Source organism: Lipophrys pholis (assembly GCF_963383615.2).
Source record: "Lipophrys pholis genome assembly, chromosome: 15".
Classification (NCBI taxonomy): domain Eukaryota; kingdom Metazoa; phylum Chordata; class Actinopteri; order Blenniiformes; family Blenniidae; genus Lipophrys; species Lipophrys pholis.
Window position 1 is genome coordinate 18,756,392 of NC_137642.1, and position 19,915 is coordinate 18,776,306.

The 19,915-nt window shown below is 40.5% G+C and overlaps 1 protein-coding gene across 1 annotated transcript in view; it reads right to left on the minus strand.

The window, feature by feature from the left end:
* The window catches only part of wdr11 (WD repeat domain 11), a 63,706-nt gene extending 44,560 nt beyond the window's left edge, over positions 1-19,146 (minus strand). Inside the window, exons 1-9 of the mRNA XM_080481674.1 lie at positions 18,948-19,146; positions 16,741-16,852; positions 14,441-14,594; positions 14,033-14,206; positions 13,657-13,858; positions 7,527-7,692; positions 3,258-3,360; positions 2,484-2,682; positions 1,035-1,135 (exon numbers count right to left, since the gene is read on the minus strand). Coding sequence (XP_080337800.1) covers positions 1,035-1,135; positions 2,484-2,682; positions 3,258-3,360; positions 7,527-7,692; positions 13,657-13,858; positions 14,033-14,206; positions 14,441-14,594; positions 16,741-16,852; positions 18,948-19,033 — 1,297 coding nt within the window. The 5' untranslated portion in view covers positions 19,034-19,146. The remainder of the gene's footprint in view (positions 1-1,034; positions 1,136-2,483; positions 2,683-3,257; positions 3,361-7,526; positions 7,693-13,656; positions 13,859-14,032; positions 14,207-14,440; positions 14,595-16,740; positions 16,853-18,947) is intronic.
* Between the last annotated feature and the right edge of the window lie 769 nt (positions 19,147-19,915).

Sequence of the window (19,915 nt, forward strand, 5' to 3'; positions counted from 1 at the left end):
TTTTATTTGATGCCCCATGATAGCCTTTTCTACATTGTAAATTTAATGTGTTTCTAAATGAGTGTCATTGCTGCTTGTAGTTTGAATACAATCGGGATAAAATTTCAAACAACTGAATACTTCATAAAAAAAGAAAAAAAAAACATCAAAAATACATGCAATGGGTAACCACACATGGTTTTGTTGGCATCAGTTGTTGCCTGGACATGTGTGTATTTGTGTTTCAGGATACAAGTTTCAAAAGAGGCTTATTTTTAAGAAATTCAGAAACCTGCCTCTTGGAACTTGAGTCAGTAAGTGTCTGACTGCTCCAGCTCCAGGCAGTAGTTGACTCCAATCTATGTTATTGTATGTGAGGAGACACAGCAAAATAAAAATAAAAAAACTCCCACCTTCGGCATTTCCACTACTGCTGGTGCTCCACCTGTCGAGGGCTCTCGGTTCATTGCAAGTTTAATGCTTCGTAAATACTACTTACAAATGTTGAAAACAGAAGAAAAATAAGAACCTCATTACTATTTTATGAAAAGACTCTTCATCTGATAGGTATTGGTTTTCTGAATGAACAGGGAAGCCACTGAAAAGAACAGTGCAACACGTTGAGAGAAAATCATAAGCTGCAAAAGAATAGAATGGAAAATGTGAAATAAAGGAAGGGCCAAGCACCCCTGGGACTCTTTTTGCGGAGCTGCTCAGGCTGGGGAATAATGCTGTCCTGAGTTGCATGCACATGAGAAACCAGCAGTCACACATGAAAGCAGAAAGTGAAGGGGAGCCCCCGGGCCTGCACAACTCAGAGGTACATTAAAAGTTATGAGAAGACCCGGTGCACACAAAAACAGGAATAAACACACGCGCGCACACACACAGAAGTCTGTCTCCTGCTTTCTTTTTGAGTTTTCAAAAGAGTTTGCACATATGCGAGTCATCCTTCTAGAGCTAAAGCGAGAAAACTGTCAATAAGAGAAGATACATGTGACATTTTGTCTTTGAAGCACAAAGCTGTGTTGACGTGGCAAGGCACATGATCATACCTATCATGCTGTTGAGACAGAGATCCTGAATCTTCTTTTGGTTTGGACCCAGTGGAGCTCCACAGAAGGATATGGGGGAGTAGAGCGGCGACAGACCCGAGCTGACAGAAGAGAGAGAGAGAGAGAGAATATCAATATGAAGCAAGGTGAATAATGTATGCACAAAAGCAACTAAATGAAAATTGGGAATGCAAAGGCACATCCATATAAGATGTACTGATTTCTCATTCTGATTGTACTGCTCATTAAAAAACTGACTGTTCTCTACCATGCGGCCTTCCCCCAGTCACAACTTTGTTAAATGTCACAAAATGCAAAACGAAGACCTTTGATAAAGCGTCTGACGGCAAGACACTGGACAGTCTGCCTCTGTATCTCAGGTCAACTGGAAGAGTTGAAACATTTCAACATAATGACAGAACAAAGCTTACTCTTTCTGCTTGGCATTAATGTAAATAAGTACAAATGAAGAGAAAGTGAAAAAAATAACAAATTAAAAAGATAGATACAAAAAAATCTAAGTAATCCATCTTATTTTTTATTTTCAACTCCTGCTTTATTTCATTTCACTTGTTCATACTTTACTTAATGTCCCATTTTCATATTATAATAATTCAGTGCTTGTATTTTAAATTAAGCTTAATTAAATTTTTAAATAGTTCTATCTTTCCTTGGTCATTGTAATATTCATTTATTTTTGTATGAGTTTCTATTCTACTATATTCTACTATGTTGTAATTGCATCTGTATAAATTACACGAATGAATTAGTTATTATGTAAATTGTGTTAAATTATGGGGAAGTTTGAAACAACTTGAATATGACTTGAAATGGAAGTAAATTATAGACAGATTTACGGCTCGGGTTACCATGACAACACCATCACAATGCATTTGCAATGTGAATAGATCAAACTCAACTTTATAAACAGATTTTAATTATAAAGAGTTAAACGTTCCAGCAATTAATTCCAAACCACAAGATCACTTGTTTAATCCTTGTAAAATGTACAGATCTTTGTGAAAAGAAAATGTATCATTTACTGTGGAAATGGAAAACAGGAGAGCCCTCATCTGTTTAACATGGCATATTTCTCTCTCCTGCCCAGATTAACTTAGTTTGCTCACAGGCAAAGTGAAAGTCACACAGCAAGACAACTTAAGAGCGAAATGCAAAACTGTCTCCCCGCCAGCAGCAACAGCAGAGGAGGACTCCATCAAAGAGAAGCAGGGCTCATCAACAACAGCCAAACTCTCTGCATCCCCCCCACCTGCACCAGTTACTTAGAGGACTAAATTTAGGTTAAAGGATTATGCAGTTTAAAGTCAGTTTAAGGCACCTAAAAAAGTTGTCAAATTTTATACCATTACCTCTTCCTACCATAACATCCCAGAAAAACTGAAACATAACTTCGCTGAAATATTTGGGTTTGTTTGTGTGCAGGGTTACTTGGGGTTGACGGCAGCCTTGCCAGCATGGGCTTTGAGCTCCCACAGCATGACACGCCCGTCGCTGACCATCAGCCCGGCGTTGTTTTCGTTGACGGGACAGATGACCATCCGATACGGCCGCACTGTCTTGGTGATGCGGATGGCGTCACACTGAGATCTAAGGTCGTACACGAGCTCCTGAGTGCTCTGATCTGGATCTGATGGCAGATAAGAAGAAAAGGGGATGTACTTAAGATATGTAGGTAACGTGGTCACTAGGTAAAGCATAAAAGGTTAAACAAAGAAGAAGAATGTCTGAGATGATACTGCCAGTAAAGACAATAGATGGAGGAAGAAACAGAAGAGCAGATGACTGTGAAAGAAAGTGCAGTTAAAATACAGAGTGGCAGTTTTTCCAAGAAAGAAACTGAGAAAAAAAAAAGTTTAAAAGGTGAAAAACTAAAGATAAAAAAGTTGTTGAGCAACACGAGAAAATGTCAAGAAGAAAAACAAAAATGAGTGTAGACAGACGAAAGGAAGAGGTAGCACAGAGACAAAGTGAAGAAGGGAGATGCAGTGAGGCAGTGGACTCTTATTGGCCTGGCAGGCGAAACCAAAGATAAATGAGACGGTAAGAGGCTAAATGCCCACTGGAGCGTAGAGAGAGAGGCTACAGGCTCTGAGTGCAGGGTTGTTTTGGCTGAATAGATGATAGCTGGGGGCTGGGACTACGAGTGAGTACAGTACAGCTAACACGCTGTACATGAACACTGCTGCGAGGCCGTTTTCCTACCTGCTGCTTCCTCTGGAGCGACAGTGGAGCGACAAACACGCAGGGTGATACAACCGTTCTCGTGGAGGCAGTAGAGGGCGTCCCGCTGAGCGCAGGGAATCACCTAAGTGCAAAGGAAGTGAGAAAACAAGTTGATGATGAGTGTGCATGTTCAAATATCGCTGCGCCAAACTGTTTTCTACAGAATCAGAGGATCAACATGTTGTTACCGTGCAGATCTGCATGTTATTTGAAACCAACCAAAACTTATTTGCATCACTTTTTTGGGAGTGATATGTTGTGTTTTGCCATTTAAAGAACATTTTCACATTTTACCTGACAATGGGCTGTTCATTTCAAAAGATTGAAAAAGTAAGCCTTTAAAACTATTGGGACTTTTCACAAATGGTTGTAAATATCAATTTCCAGACGTTCGCTGCTAGTTTCTGACTGTCTCTCACTGATGTGGTCAAGCTTGTCAAATTATTTCAGGTGTCCTTGCTGTTGTGGCAGGTTAAAGCTCTTTTCAAAGAGATCAGACTGACTTTATGTGAGGGCTCATTGGAGGCAACTTTTTCTTACACGCTCCGGCTCTGCTGGATGTGACACGTTGTTCAGTTCAAAGAAACAAGACCTTCACCTTAAAGCGAGTTTTCTCACACATTTAAATCTGTCTTGTAATTCTCAAATTCCCTCAATCTCTTCAAAAACACAAGACTGGCAGAAGCAGCAAAGTTTAGCCCCACAGCATGACAGACACTCTAACCTTGTTGTACAGAAAGCAGCCTGATCGTTTCTGTCGGAGCCTCATTTCATTGAAACAACCATGGACTGCAAACTCAAAGAACTGTACTTAAGGAATATTGTTGTGAAGACAGATAAAACCAGAGACTCTCTCATATATTTCAAAAATATGTTAAGAAACAAGAAGCTTCATATATTCAAAATAGCAGTAGTCAAACATCACAAACAAGATCAATTACTGTTTTTTGGGAGAGAAAAAATTATAATTTACTAGTAGATATGGTAAAGTGATAGAACACCAACGGCTCCAACGGTGGTGATGCTGTTGATTCTGTTTATTAGAAACATTCATTTAAAAGGGTGTTTCCCTTAATAGTAGCAGCCTGGAGTTCACTCAGAGACACTTTAAATACACGAAGAATTCAAACACTGAAAACAAGCCGCAGTAAACTGAAGACTGAGAAGCAGGATACCGCAATTACTATGTTATTTATGGTAAATCAAGGATTGTGGATTACGTTGAATATTAGCTTCTTTCCTTTTTCACACACCATGCGCCACTATTACATGTCACTAACATTTGCCTCTCTCCGAGTCTGAGCTCTCTGTCTCCCTGCAGGATCTCCGACAGTGGAATTGGAAGTCTGAAGCGGTCTGAAGCCTCCTGTCCTGATCCGTCTGCAGCGAGTGGGACTTTTTCTCTCCCTCTATCCCCTCACCCTAACGAATAGCAGAAAGCTGCTCTTGCCCTTGAAATGGATGAGTCACAGCATTCATCTGCATGTCACACATACAGTATGTAACCAGAGCTAGTTAGTACCATCCAAAACACAAAGTAACAAAATTCAGGTCATCTTGTGAATGTGGGAAGAAGCCATAATGGATTGTACTTCTTTTTTTTTTTTTTTTTTTTAATAGAGTAGTAAAAGGGTTAACCCAAAAAAGATCTCTTCACATTGTTTTATTAGCTGGTTTGGTCTCGTAGAGAAAAATGTGATTTATTGAAAATGAACATTTCATGTTTACAGTAATATATATATATATATAGATATATATATATATAGAGAGAGAGAGAGATAGATATAGATATATATATAGAGATATATATAGGTTACTATAGTCGGTCTTGGATGTGCAGTAGATTAACTGTAGCCTATATGTACCTGATCAACTGGCAACTGCAATTTGTGCATGTGTCAATCCAGACAGAGGAGCATCTACATTTCTGCTTGGACCGTTGCGAAGCTCCATCATCAGTCATGTAAATTGGTTGTGTGACAAGCACTTTGTAACACTTAGGGAAGGAAGGCGTTGGCCGGACAGAGCCTTGGTAGCTGAGTAATGCCTCTCTGCTTCTACTCTTGGTGACTTCAAAACTCACGCCTTGACTGCAAAGGTGTGCTCCCCACCTTTTGGGTTGTTAAACAATGGACACATTTATTAAAATAAGATCACTGACAACTCGGCGAAAGTGAGATTCATGAAAGAGTATTCCACTACACAGCAGAGTGCAATTTCACACGTGTAGGACACATCATTACGCCAAATGTAGAAATAAACCGAGGAACAGTAAACCGGACCATGTACATTCAGGCATGACATTCAGGGAGACTGATTCAAAGGGCACAATACATAAAAGTCATCACAGAAAAAAAACCCCAATGAGATATTCTTTGAAAAATGTACTTTTGTTTCCCCCAGAAAGAATGAGCGGAAGCTTAATGAATGGAGCAAATTGAGAAGAGTTTTTGTTTCATTACTGGCTCTGCGGCTGTGACAAATCCTCTATATAATACCCCAACAGCCTTCATCAATATCCAATTAGAAATCCTGCCACTAAAAGAAGAGAATTGGCACCTAAAGGTCAACCTTGTCACAGTGGGTGAATACAGAGGAGGATCAGATGTCAGGCCATGTGGGAAGCTGAAGAGATTTTTCTGCTGTAGTTAAGGACGACATGGCACCACCGTGCACTTGTCACACCTTAATGAGGTGTGCACTGAGAGAGAAAGGAAGAAAAGTAGAAAAGTTTATCACTGGAGGCAGGTGGAATTGGCTTCCGAGAAGAATAATGCCTTTAAAAAAAGATTTGGTTAAAGTTTTTCCAGTGATGCAATAAAAGTAGGAACTGTGCACCGGGATCACTTGAAAGGAGGAGAAGATGGTGATACAGGGCCCATCTGAGAGTGAAAATGCACATTCAGCCCATCATTCATCTTCCAGAGACCAACTAAGATGTCGGCACAAATATTCAGCAAATTGTCTTTGCATTTCACTTCCAAGCACACAGCAGAAATCCATCAGTGGATCACGAGAGAGAACAACCCAAGAGCTCACAGAATTATGACTCTAAAAACTAAAAGTAGCTGGAAAATTAAACCCTTTGCCCCTTAAAAAGTCATTTAACTCCATATCGGTTCACACATTCTTCATAATGAGGTTTACTAAGATTTTCATTATAGTGATGAGCTATACCAAAGCTGGTGTATCAATATTTCACATGCTCAGAGATGCAAAGTAAAAATTTGGTTATTTCAAATAATATGAACTTTTGCCACACTGTTTGTTCGTACTCTCACATTTCACAGGTGCTGCTAGTTTCATAGCAAAAAATCGAACGTATTCACAATCAGCCAACGTTAACATCAGCTGATGGTGTTAGGAAAACTGTGTTTAGTTAGTTCCTAATAATTACCATGGATTAAGTCCTAAAGAAAGCATAATTACATACTGTCATGAACAAAAATGTTTTCAGCACAAATTAGAGAACGTAACGGAGAGGGGGCCAACCCGCGGTTCGTGAGCGGCATGCGGCCCTTTGCCCGTCAGTGTGCAGTTCTTCGCTCCATCAACAGGAGATTATTTGTCTAAGCCAGGAGTCAAACCCGAGCATCCTGCATCAAAACCGAAAACATCGCCACTGGACTGCCACTGCGCCAGCAAGAATTGGGATTCTTACAAAGGTTTTGACCACGTCACTCGGTTTCATTTTGTCGATGTAACTTTTGGCTCCAATGGCGGCTCCTTTCCATTCTGTTATGAGTGTGTGTCATTTCCAGAAATGTAACGGGTGGAAGTGGAGCGAGACGAATGCTGCAGGGCATGTGAGAGGACGCCAGCGGTCCAGCATTAATGCAGTTAATCGCAAAAATAAATAAATAAATAAAGCTCTGTGTGTGTGTGTGTGTGTGTGTGTGTGTGTGTGTGTGTGTGTGTGTGTGTGTGTGTGTGTGTGTGTGTGTGTGTGTGTGTGTGTGTGTGTGTGTGTGTGAGACAAATAAATATGGCTTAGAAGATATATGGTTTTTTCATTTTTATGTACAATAAATGTAATATAAGTACACAGGTGTATGGCATGGCTCTTTGCAGTACCACAGTCATTTTTCTGTCTCCTGGTCTCTTGACTGGTTGGCCACCCCGATATAAAGAGTAAAATATCAATCTAATCTGAGAATTGCTCCAAAAACCAGGGAAAACAATGGGTTCATAAGTATTAGTATAGTATCAATCAGCATGCTGCTTCAATACGAAGACTTGCTGTCTCACCTGGATGAAGGGCACCCCAGAACGCTCGATAGCCACCACACCAACTGTCTGGCTGAGCTCCAGGTCCAGGATTAAAATCTCTCTGGGATAAAGCAGCAGCATGTGGTTCCTCTTGGACGGCAGGTAAGACAGCTGCAGACAGTCGTTCAGGGTCACTGCCTCCGCACTGGAGCGTCAGAAAGCAGGAAAGACAAAGTATTGAGAAAATTAAGTTATTGGCAGTGTCAGCTTATTAGCTGCTCGAGGTGAAAAAAAATAAATCCTGCAAGTGCAAGGAATGGTTTAACACATCAAGACATCATTTCAAGATTGCAATCCTTGTCATCCGTGAGCGAAGGACAGCAGCAAGGCCTGCTATGATGTTTGTTTGGAGACTGTGGCATAGTCTCAAAGCCAAGACAATAAGCTAGAGGCGGCAGACGGGAATATACTGACATTTTCAGTGGGTGTGACCAGGATGAAGAGGACTGAAAATTAACAGATCAAAGGGACAGCTAAGGTTGAGCAGTTCAGAGACGAAGACAGAGAGGCCAGGCTGAGGCGGCTCGGAAATGTGCCGAGGACAGATAGTGGATATATTGGACGGACAATGTTGGATATGGCACTGAAGGGGCCGGAGGAAGGGAAATAGGAGACCTCAGAGGAGATGGGTGATGTAACAGCAGAAGAGGCATGGGAAAGGGTGTGATAGAAGCAGATGATCCATGGCGCCTCCATCTGGGAGCAGCAGAATCACAAAGACGAAACTTCACAAGTTGCACACAAAACCTGTTTGTGAAGGTAAAATGTACGAAGCTGAAAGAATAAACAACAGGACGCCCCACCAGCCTGCAGAAAATTTTGCGATATAATGAGTTTCTGCTATAACCACAGCATATGCAAATGAAATAAGCAAATGTGATCTGCACCAACGTAGTGAAAGATTCTAAAGTCCTAAAACAAGTTTATTAATAAACCTCTCTTTTCTGAGACCAACTTTATATTTATTCATGTTTCTTTCCACACAGAAGGCTGAATGAAATAGTGATAACTGTTGTGGTCTTCATGAGTCACAGGGAATTGAGGAAAACTTAAAAGTGAATTGGGTTTATTGATGAAAAGCTGACGAGCAGTGGTTTGCGTTCCACGTGCCTCACAGCAAAAATGTGCCTCGTCATTGGAGTGATGTTTACATGTTCTTCCAGTGCATGTTCATTTTTCTCCAGATATTCTGGTTTTAATTCATTCCAAACATTGCCCGTAGGTGTGAATGTGGGTGTGCGTGCGGCAGACTATCGACCCGTCCAAAGTTCCTGAATTCACTGGTAGTCAGATGGAATTAGCTCCAGCCTGAAAGCATAAATATAGAAAATGGATGGATGAAGAGCTGATGAATTAGTCATAACTGTTGTGGTCTTTTTGACTCTCGGGGAAAGAAAGGAAAACATAAAAGCGACTTTGGCTGACTGATGGAAGGCTGATAAATTAAGCCTCATTTTTATTGATATTTCTGGGAGTTCCATATTGTTATGCAAAGCTTGTATTTGGTGTGATCTCTTTCATGTACACTCGGATTAATGACAAATATAATTATTCACAACAGCAGTCGGGTTTGATTTGTCCATATGACAACAAAGGAGTCACAAACACTTAGCCATTCAGTCCAGAGACAATAGAGGGCTGATTTTCTCTGAATCTACGAGCAGGTCTGTGGCCGTAACTCATTCCTACAGCTTCTTTTCTCGAGGTCACAATAAGATCACATAAAAGGAGGGATGAAGTTTACAACACAGTGGAGATCATTATCAGCTGGAGAAAGCGTAACAGATTTTTTTTTTTAAGAAAATAGACTGAATAGGCGAAGCTTTAGGAGTTGTAGAGGTAAATTACAGTGCAACCAGCTTACTGAAGTCTGGTGAGGAGGAGATGGGGGATAAATGACTCAGCAACCAAAGGGGAAACATCACAGTGAAATGGTCTGTATCTCTGATGCGAGAAAACAAAGCAACACATCTTGTGAGGAAAAAGATGGGGGAAGAGCAAAGGAGAATAAAAACTCCAGCAACTTCAGTGACTTCAAAATATTCAGCTGTCCAATTACCAAGATATCACACACTCCTCACATTTGTTGTGAATAAGACATGAATACTTCAGCAGCCAGTGTTTCACACGCAGATATACATTGCAGCATGCACACACAGAAAGAGGGCAGTTAAAGAACTCCTCAGCTTCCGTTTCTCAGTTATTGCGATAAGCCTCCTATGGAGAAGACATTTTTTTATTTTTTTTTAAAGTTGTCTTTAAGGTGTTACTTTTATATAACCCTCCAAAAAAACTAAGAAATAATTTTTTTTTATTCATGTATATACTGTATATCTATGCCTGAATTTTTATTGTGTTCTCTGCTAATTAAAATCCAGTAATTGCATGTATTTATTGTAGTTGTAGCGTCCTCACGAGCACAGGGGAGTCACAGGGTGCGGCATACGTACGCTGTGAATATGAAACTTCTCTTTTGACTTCACTCGAGCTACATTAGGTGTCCTGGGGGTGTAAGAGACCACCAACTCACAGTCTGGATCACACGATAGCTTTAGTCATTGAGTCTTTCATAACAAAGTGTATCCGCACTGACAATGCTTCTTGCTAACAGATCTGAGCTGAGTCTGAAGAAAGACATCTTGGGAATTGAATACATGTACATAAATAAATATATGATTTCATTAAGCAAACAGGAAGTGGTGTCTGGAAGACCCATACGCATCCAGAACAGTCCCCGATGGCAGTCACAGCTCTGGTCATACACTCCAGTATGAGTCGCGAGCCGATCACACAAGTGTCGGCGTGAACCATGTTTTCTTGGGAGAAAGAGGTTGGTCCCAGAATGTGGAGATAAGGGGTTGTGAATGGTTGCAAAATTTCATCTTGAAATCTCTTTGCATTGGAGACTGCCTCTGACGACAACCGGCCGAGTTTTTCCAGTGAAGAAGATTCCATCATCACACTGGCTTCACCGAAAAGATGGTTCTCGATGCAGCAACCACCAAAGCGTTCTGCGCATCTTGTCCACATTTTCATTCTCCGTGTATCTGTGGTTGTTTTTAAAGTAGCACAAGGATCAGTAGCAACAGCATAGAAAAGATATTTGGCATCTGGGAATTTCTTCATTGGTGCAACCCACATACTGATCTCTGCACCTCATCCCACTAATGCCTATTTCTTACATATGTGGCCCCTTTTAAAAGGGAAATAAACAGTGGTATAAAACTCCCGCCAACAAGAATTGTTACAACATAATCTATAAAAAGACAAAAAAAAATTATTTTTAGTGTGTTTTGTGGGTAGTTTTGCTTTGTGTTGTTTGTTTTTGCTGCAATCAGGATTCGAACCCGGGTCCCTCACACACGCAAGATAAAAATCTTAAGTGTTTAAGTAATAACTCGGATATTTGAACAGGAAAATGAAGTTGACACATTTTAAAAGTTTTGGGATGCTGAAAGGCAGTGAAGACGTAACCGAGCCTAATGTTTGCATTCCAAAAAGAGAGTTATCATATGAGAAATAAAAGCAAAGTTGAAACTACATTTACAACTATTACATTCCAATTTGATCAATGAACCAACGGTTAAAGTTGACATAACACTTCTTAGTCCTATTTGACACAACACTTTTTCCTACTGGAACAAATTAAAAGTGAGCAGCTGGGCAACACAAGTTTGTGGCAGCAGTACAAAAACAATAAAACTGTCAACTTGAGAGTTAATTTGTTTTTGACAAAAGTTTTCCCAGGGAATCATGAGTGAATCAGCCAGCTGACCAACTTTGTGATCAATATGGTATCACACAAGAACCTCAATTCATCACTGAAAATATATAATTTACTAGCTTTCTTTCTGTGTATTTTGGGAGCAAATTACAAGTTCAAAAGATTTTGTTGCGACCAAAAATAAAGTATTGAACTTCCTGTTGCCACGACAACATGGATGTCATGAAATCACACAGGAGTCATATGTCAGGAGCTAGAAGTGCGATGCCCTGTGTCATAATTGATTTTGTTTTTCTTATTATATAATTAAGTCATACATATCCATTAGAAGTTTTTTAACAGGTGTGCGCATTTATGCAGTTACAGCTGTTTTTCATCACCTCAACAAAAAAGGAACATATCTGTGGCCACCTCATGAGACACGACTGCATTTGACACAGCGCTGCATTCATTACTTTTCTGATAACAGCCTGATGGAGCAGACTCCCGTTTAAAACCCACATCTATCAACTGCTGGCAGACGGAGCCAAGGAGGCGAGATACTGTAACAGCGAACATGATGAACACCCGAAACGGACACACAGACAAAGGCACACTGAGAGAATAAAGCATTTTCAGGAGCAATTACACACATCGTGGAAGGTGAGGAAGTGAGGTGTCACGTGCCAATAGAAGACACATGGACTGAATTGGACAGGATGCGAAAGAGGGAGAGCGGGGGAGAGAATAAAGAAGACTAAGAGTAATAGAGTGTTTGTTATTAGAGTCGATCGGAGGGGGTGGACAGAAAGAAAGGGATGCTACTGCTATAAATAATCCTGTTTGACAGTCAAAACCACTCATTCAGACAGCTGCCAACACACCAAACAAGTCTTTGGTTCCTGATCTGTTGAAACTTTTTCTGAAGTATTGTCTTATATAATTTCACAAGTTTGTCACTAAATTGCATTAAATCAGATGAGTCGCTTTTGCAAGAATATTTTTTTTTAAGAAAATACAGCAAATCGGTCAGGTCTTTTCTTCCAGTAAACAGAGGTCATTTGTTAATTCAGCATCAGCTCGAAGCTTATAAATGAGTTTTACCCCTTGAAAGACACATCCATGATAGGCTTTTTTATTTCTACATTGGTGATCCATGACCACATTAAACAAAACTCGCCCAACATGACATAATAAAAGCAACGTGATATACTCGTCTCTGCATTCTGCTTCATGCTGATCCCTTGCCAGGCCGCGCTGCTATTAGCTCGGCTTCAGCTGGGCTTTTGTGGAGGAGCTCCAATAACAATCAGCCTGTAGTTTCAAATCAAGCCTGCCAGATGATACCATTTAGAAGATTCTTTTATGCAGTGAAATGAAGCTTGAGTTTTCAGGAAACCGTATACATTTTTTTTAAAAAAAGCACTCTCCTGATAAAGATATAATTTCTATTCCATGCAATAATGACATGGCTAAAAAATTAAGTGGCCTATTGAATGATTTAGCAACTTCATCTCTCTCTGCACCAATTCACTTTTTAAATGCAGATGTCCCATTTGTCAGTGTGGTAGATTCTGTCATAAACCACGCAGAATATTTCCAGGAGAAGCAACGTCAAATGACAAAACTGTTGAGACAAGAGACATGGAGGTTTCAGAGATGGTCTAATAGATAAAGCTGCTCTGCACAAACTGCCATTTAAACTCTAGTAGTGGATGAATAATCACTGGATAATAAGGAGGACATCATTTCAGACTACGGAGAACTTCTTAACTTTTGAGGCTAGCCTATGAGAGATGTTAGGATCATCATCAGCAGGTGACAAAGCAGAATATTAATTATGTGGTGTTGAGAGTTGTATGTGAGCTGCACTCATGTTAAGCCATCTGCTTCTTGATGTCAGTTTTCCTTCAGACTGACTGTTACGTGCATGATAATGGCAACTCAGGAAGTTACCTGCCGGGACATTCCTTTTCTTTTCTTTCAAAATTCTCCACTTTCCAAGGTGCCAGGTTTGAGGTCGTTCTGTCATATTTAAAGTTTCAAACTTTCCCGCTTCAATGCCACTCTTGAACGTCCCACTTTTTTTGATATTGATTTCTCAGGAGCGATATCTTGCAGTGGGAGTGATAATAAATTGTCCTGACTCTGAACCAACTTCAAAGGCGAAGAAAGTCAACACTTTCCCAATCCCAACTCTCTCACCGGTCACAGCCAGGTACAGGTGTGACTGATGGTTCTGCTTTATGTAAGCTATACATGAGAGATACTCGCACAATACTTTTTAAACACATAAATTACACTTAAAAACACTTATTACAAAGAGTTTACTGCACCTGTTGTGAACTCATCCAGAAATATTCTGTTCTAAAAACATCCAGAGATGATTAACAAAGTGACTCTTACGTGGGTTTCTCATTGGTGATGAGCACTTTGACCTTGTTGAGGGCCTTCTTGGCGCCGGTCGGCGCCGGGGTGGCAGCCGGTGCAGGTTTGGTGTGTGCCGGGCTCGCGTGGGGGCTGGCAATGTAGACTTTTTTGCCTGCGCTGCCTGGTGGCTTGGAATGGGTGAAATCTGTGATAAAGACTATTCCCTCGCTGGTCAACACTGGCAAGAAAGAGAAATGAAAGGACTATTTATAGAAACACGTTCTGTGATGCATCATGCTGCAAAAACCTGATGTTAGCAAAGTAAGACATAAGCCATGATTCACTGGTTGAAATAACAGAATACCAAATGTCTAAAATATATTTGGGGGCACTGAATTGATTGTTCACCTACATGCCATGTTAGAGGAGTCAAAAGGGTCAAAAGAAAAGGAGAGGATATTTTCAGCGTAGCTCTTCTTCCACAGCTTGGTGCCAGTGTCGCCGTTCCACAGGACGATGTAGTTAGGAGGATGGACGGCTAACAAGAGATCCCGAGACGCATCCTGATTCCACAACCACTCCAGGTCTGACAGAAAATAAGAACCAGACAGAGGAAGAGGTGAGAATTAGGAGGACGAAGGTGTGATGTGCATCAGCTGGAGTGGCAGTAACAGCGTCTTAATGAAAACAAATGGCCGACACTAGAGCAACTGCCTCATATTTCTTGTCGGCAGTGCTGTTAGGGGTAATGTCCCCTTCCTGCAGCAAGCTGACAGACACTCACAATGAGCCCAGTGGTTGTTGCTCGACTATTTCTTACCCTGGATTGGTTTGGAATGCTCCTGGATCTCACAGTGGGCGGTCCCGCTGACCACATCCCACACTATGATCTTCCCCGACGCGTCTCCTGAGGCCAGCCGCAGACAGTAGGGCGAGCTGATGTTGTGGTAGTAATTTTCCCTGGACCACTTCACCTGCCAAGAGACAACATTAGCAAAGCACATGGCGGTTTGATTGTGGAAACCCAGCATGACAACTGGCACCAGTTCATCAGAAAGTCAACCACGAAGGATGACAATACTTTCCTATACTTGAAGGCTGAGAGGGACAAATAAGGAAAAAGAATGACGCAATATTAAAATACAACCAATGGAGGTTCGAAACATGAAAAGACGAACGACTATCTGGAGGGTGGTCTTTAAATAATTGATTTTGTTTATATATATATTTATTTACTTTTTACCAGCATGCTCGTTAATGTGGTTATTTCACTTTTTGTTTCTTGGTGTGATTCAACAAGCCTTTTTGTGTCAAGGTAGGTGCTGAGGAATGTCTCGTTGCTGTGGCTGTGGTGCTTTATAAGATTAAAGTGTGCTTCAGAGTGAGGAATGAAGGCCTCGGATTGAGCCCTGGTCCCAATAATCACTGTAGAATTTATTGTGCATTATTTACCTGCACACACAGACACCCACACAATGAGATTCTCTGTCATTGCAGCAGCAACCTTTATCAGTGTTGTTGTAGTCGGGTTTACACAGTGAAGCGGAGCTGAAGCTGTCTGTCACAAAGGAGAAAACAACTACTCAAGGTCACACGATGCAAGTACACATAAATATTACTCCATCCGCAGGTGTGTGTGGATATTTCACATGAAACGCAGCAGAAGATTTCGTGACAATTGACAGGAAGATGGAAATGACTAAAAGATGTAGGACTCAGTCACACAAAAATTGCATAGATAATACTGTATTGGTGCGAATATAAGAGAACACTAATTAGTCTCTTCCTGTTGCAAGAGCAACAACTGTTGTGACCCCGGAAGGCTCTCAATCACATAATATTGTTTGCGTGAGCTGCCGAACAGGACAAGGGAAAAAAAAAAAAAAAGACAACACAGATTATAAGACGATTCCCAATTCTACAATACTTAGGATTTTTATCAACACACAAATACACGCATGTGCAAATGCGCTTAACAGTGCAACTTTGCTGCACTTTTCAAACGTTTCCTTGTTACATACAGTTTTATTCAGTCCCTCGTGTCTTTGGCCAGTTCCTCATGTCCTGACTCCTCCTGCTCCTTTTATGGTGAGTCATCCTCGCTGCCACGCCAAGCATTAGCGATGCAGCATTTTAAAGCTTTTGAAAAGCAATGTGCAGCACCTGTAGCTGGCTTTTCATCTTCCAAGTATGATTACTGAGTCAGCGTTTATTACACACACCTGACATTTGACTGGCTCAGCCATGTGTCACCTGATCGTATCGAGAAAAACCCACTTTGTAATCAGTGGTTTTCTTTACTTTGGAAAAACCTTTCAAATTATAACCTTGTAAAAAAAATAAAAAATAAAGGCCCATTAAACAAATTTAAACATCATGGATATTGAAGTTGAGTAAGAAATCTGTAAAAGAGTATGAAACCGGGTCTCTACATCTATTCATAAGTTGTTATTGTATAACTTCTCACATATAATAAAAAATATTTTTGGCATCAAGATGATGTTTTGCTAATTAAATCAAATAGAGCAATTGTGTTTCCAGGCGATTGGCGTCACAGAAACATTATTTACCAGAGTTTTTACCAGAATTTGTTGTGCGCAGACGCTCTGCTGCAGCTGCTCTGCTGCAGCTGCAGCTGCTCTGCTGCAGCTGCAGCTGCTCTGCTGCAGCTGCAGCTGCTCTGCTGCAGCTGCTCTGCTGCAGCTGCTCTGCTGCAGCTGCTCTGCTGCAGCTGCTCTGCTAATTGAGCTACCAACATTATGCTACATGGCACAAAAAATGCAGTAGATATTTTCAGACTGGATTTATTTGTTCACTTGGTGCTATGGGAAACCAGCGATGCTGAAGAGAAGGAGCAAGGCTTTCATTTAGATTCACAGATTTTTACAGCAAATTCACTGTGTTGCCTATTCAGTCATGTGTTTTAATATAGTGTAAAATACATGTTTAGCATCACGCCATGTTGAATAACAGTGCGACATTCTAAAGTCATCCCAGACTTGAGGAAATGATGACTTTTCTCAACAACGTTTGATCTTGTAGACAAGAGATTTGATAAATTAACTGGTGAATTAACCAGCGACGGGACGTAAAGAAAATCGCAGGGGATGAAAAACTTACCTTGACTACGTTTGCTTTGTGTTTCTCCAGCACCTGGATGGTCTGGGATGTTTTTGGATCGATTATGAGAATGCTGGAGTGACATCCCTGAGCGATAAGCCCCTGCCAACCCCTGCAAGGCATGACAGAAATACAGAATAATGATAATTACAAAGGATATTGGTAAACCACATTTTACAGAACAGCATCATACACAAGGAAAAAAATGAAAAGAAAAGCACCCTGAAAAGAAAAAAATTACTTTTAAAGCAGAAGAGACTTCAGCTAGAAGTAAGAAAGTTAAAAGAAAATGTCAAATCAATAGTGTCAAAGGCTACATTTTGCTTTGAAACACAAGGAAAGTACCAGCCCTGAATGCAAGTTAAAAGAGAGGAAGAGGATGGTAACAGTCAAAGCATAAGCGGCAACAGGGAGCTTGTGTGAGAAAACTTAGGTCCTTTACCTCCACAAAGTAGGAAATAAATGTTTCCAAGTGGTAGTCTCAACCATAATTGACAATGATTTGCATACTCTTACTTATGAATATAGTTATGAGTGTTGAAAACTGTGACTGCATAACAATTTCAAATATCTCACCTATTGTCTTTCAGTAAGTGTGACGGCATATGTGGCTGGAATGCCACATCGCTCCGTTATAAGCTCAAACTGCTCTGTGCATTCTCAAACCTTCAACTAATGAGTCCCAAAGAAACTGACTTTAAGAAGACTCAACTTCAGGTGAAACTTGCATGCAGTTTCCTGACTTCACGTAACACCATTAAACCTGATGTTTATATATCTTTATTATGACTACTACAAGAACCTTTTTTTGTGTGTGTTTACTTGCAACTATTGGTGGTATTATGGGCTGACTGGGAGTTCATTTATGAGGCCACAGACGCAATAAGTTTGGTGATGCATGGGTGAGACTGAGATTAGACACTTTTTAAGCGCACACTTGAGCACATCATCAGTTGGCCTTTGTGCCTGATGACTGAATAAGTTCCGTCACTAAAGCCATATGGAGATCAGCAAAAACAGGATCCTCTACCACATCCAGCAGACTGGCGAATAATAGTTGAGGATAGATGCTTATTTAACTTTGAAACCACCAAATGCTAAACCATGAAACAAAAGCGGAAGTAAACAGAACGTCACTGACATTGGTGGAGACAAGTGAACACTTGTCATGATGCTTGCTCATGTTCCACACATGAACCCTGGAGAAGGCTCAATCATTGTTGTGGCTTACCAAGACTACTCCCACTGACTCGCACGTCAATTAAATATGCACTGCCTGTTTAAACCTTTTACATAGAGATGTCAGACAGGACATGAGTCTAAGATATATCATGAGCATTATCGCAACTAAAAATCCTATGTCACATCCTCCTGCAATTGATTCTTAAACAAATGTTCACACATTTGCTTCTCTGAATTATGCCTTTATTAATTTATTTGCATTTTTTTCTGCTTGCACATAAACCAAACAAAGAACAAAATTATCTTTAAAGTGCAGGGACAAGGGAGGCCTTGCAAGAAGGATTTAAAGAAGGCCAGTCAAATCATTTTCAAACTCTTCAAAGTCCACCCATTACTCTTCTACATCCACTTTATCCAAGTTATGCTCACACAGAATGGAGCCCATCTCAGCTGATCCCCACAGGCAATAGCAGGATACACGATTGTGAGTAAAGATAAAGTAAGAGACTCACACATGCAAACTCAAAACAGTGGGACAAATCTCTTTTTTTTTTGTGTCTGTGTATTTGCAAGCAATAAACGCCATCACAATGCAACCTTGTAAACAAGAATAACATAAAACAACATAAGAACTTCATGAACAGGAGTGTCTTGTCATCTAGTGTGTCCTGCCCTTGACTACAATGTAAACACACGACGTCACTGGGATTCATCATCCCTTGAATTTTGCTGAAATTAAGTCACATTGTTGTCACCCTTCATGCAGCATGACAGAGGGTGGAGGAATCCATCAGGCCCAGGAAAATGTCACATAATCACATGACACACATGACAGCCTGCAGGTTTAATCTTTCAGCAGAGGAAAATCAACAGTATCAGCAGCACATAACAAAGCCATCTATCTAACCAATAACAGACGCTACATCCACAACGAGAACGTGTTCAGTGACATATTTCATTCATTTTCCTTGAATTAATTAGCTTCAACGAGCTAAAGATGCTAGCGGCAGAGATACACTACTCACCAATCCACTGCGGTTTTGTTCTGCAGGTTGAGGGTGCCAGTCAGCGTCCGAGCCGCGAGCTTGATGTTGACAGTGTAAGGAATCATTCTTGTTCCTAAATTGTTGTGCTACATCAACATTTATTGACGAGCAGCAGGCTTACGGCAGTTAGCTTCTCGGCAGCGGCTCTGTTGTCAATTCTAACAGGAAGTGAAACGGTGCTTTTGAACGGAACGTCGTGTAGCAACAAATTTCAGCCTGTCATGGTTCCACTGCAAGACAAAAATGTGGGAAATGCTCTGAAAAGTCTAAATAATGCTCTTTTACGTCTAGTGACATATATTTTTTCTTTATTCGTTGTGGTTTTATCATTTGAAACCACTATTTTCATTTTTATATATAGCTTGTTGTTTTGCTGGTATAAATTCTGTCAAAACTGTCATATAATTAATGCAAAATAATTTAATTATCAAGATATTCCTCAATGCGCTGGTGTCATCTTCCTCAAATATGGTGTTTCTGATTAAAGTGAGGTAACTGCCTAAATAGTGGGACTTATTTATCAATTTAAATCATATAAAAGCTCAGTTCATTTTAAGCAACATCCAGCAATATAAATCTGCCAAGACGTGTACCTTCGTCACAATGGGAGTTGTGACGAAAAGTTGCTGTAAGCAGCAATGTCCTGAGACAATATTTTGACGAGTTGTTTTGGTCTGATGGGTCTCTGCACCGACACAAAGTGGAGACGACTCCAGGAGAGCAGTCTTCTGGGTGATTCCCACATTAGGCTGAAACTCAGGTGTGACTGAACACGGATACAGTTTGTTATTAAGTAAGAAAGAACACCTTAAGAAATGACGTCACACACATTTTGCAAACCACAATTTATGTCAACAGATTTAGATTTTTCTGCAAGAACTCTGCTACAATGTACAAATGATTTCTGAAGCTGTTTTCAGCACAGAAGGGAATATAACATTTGCTAA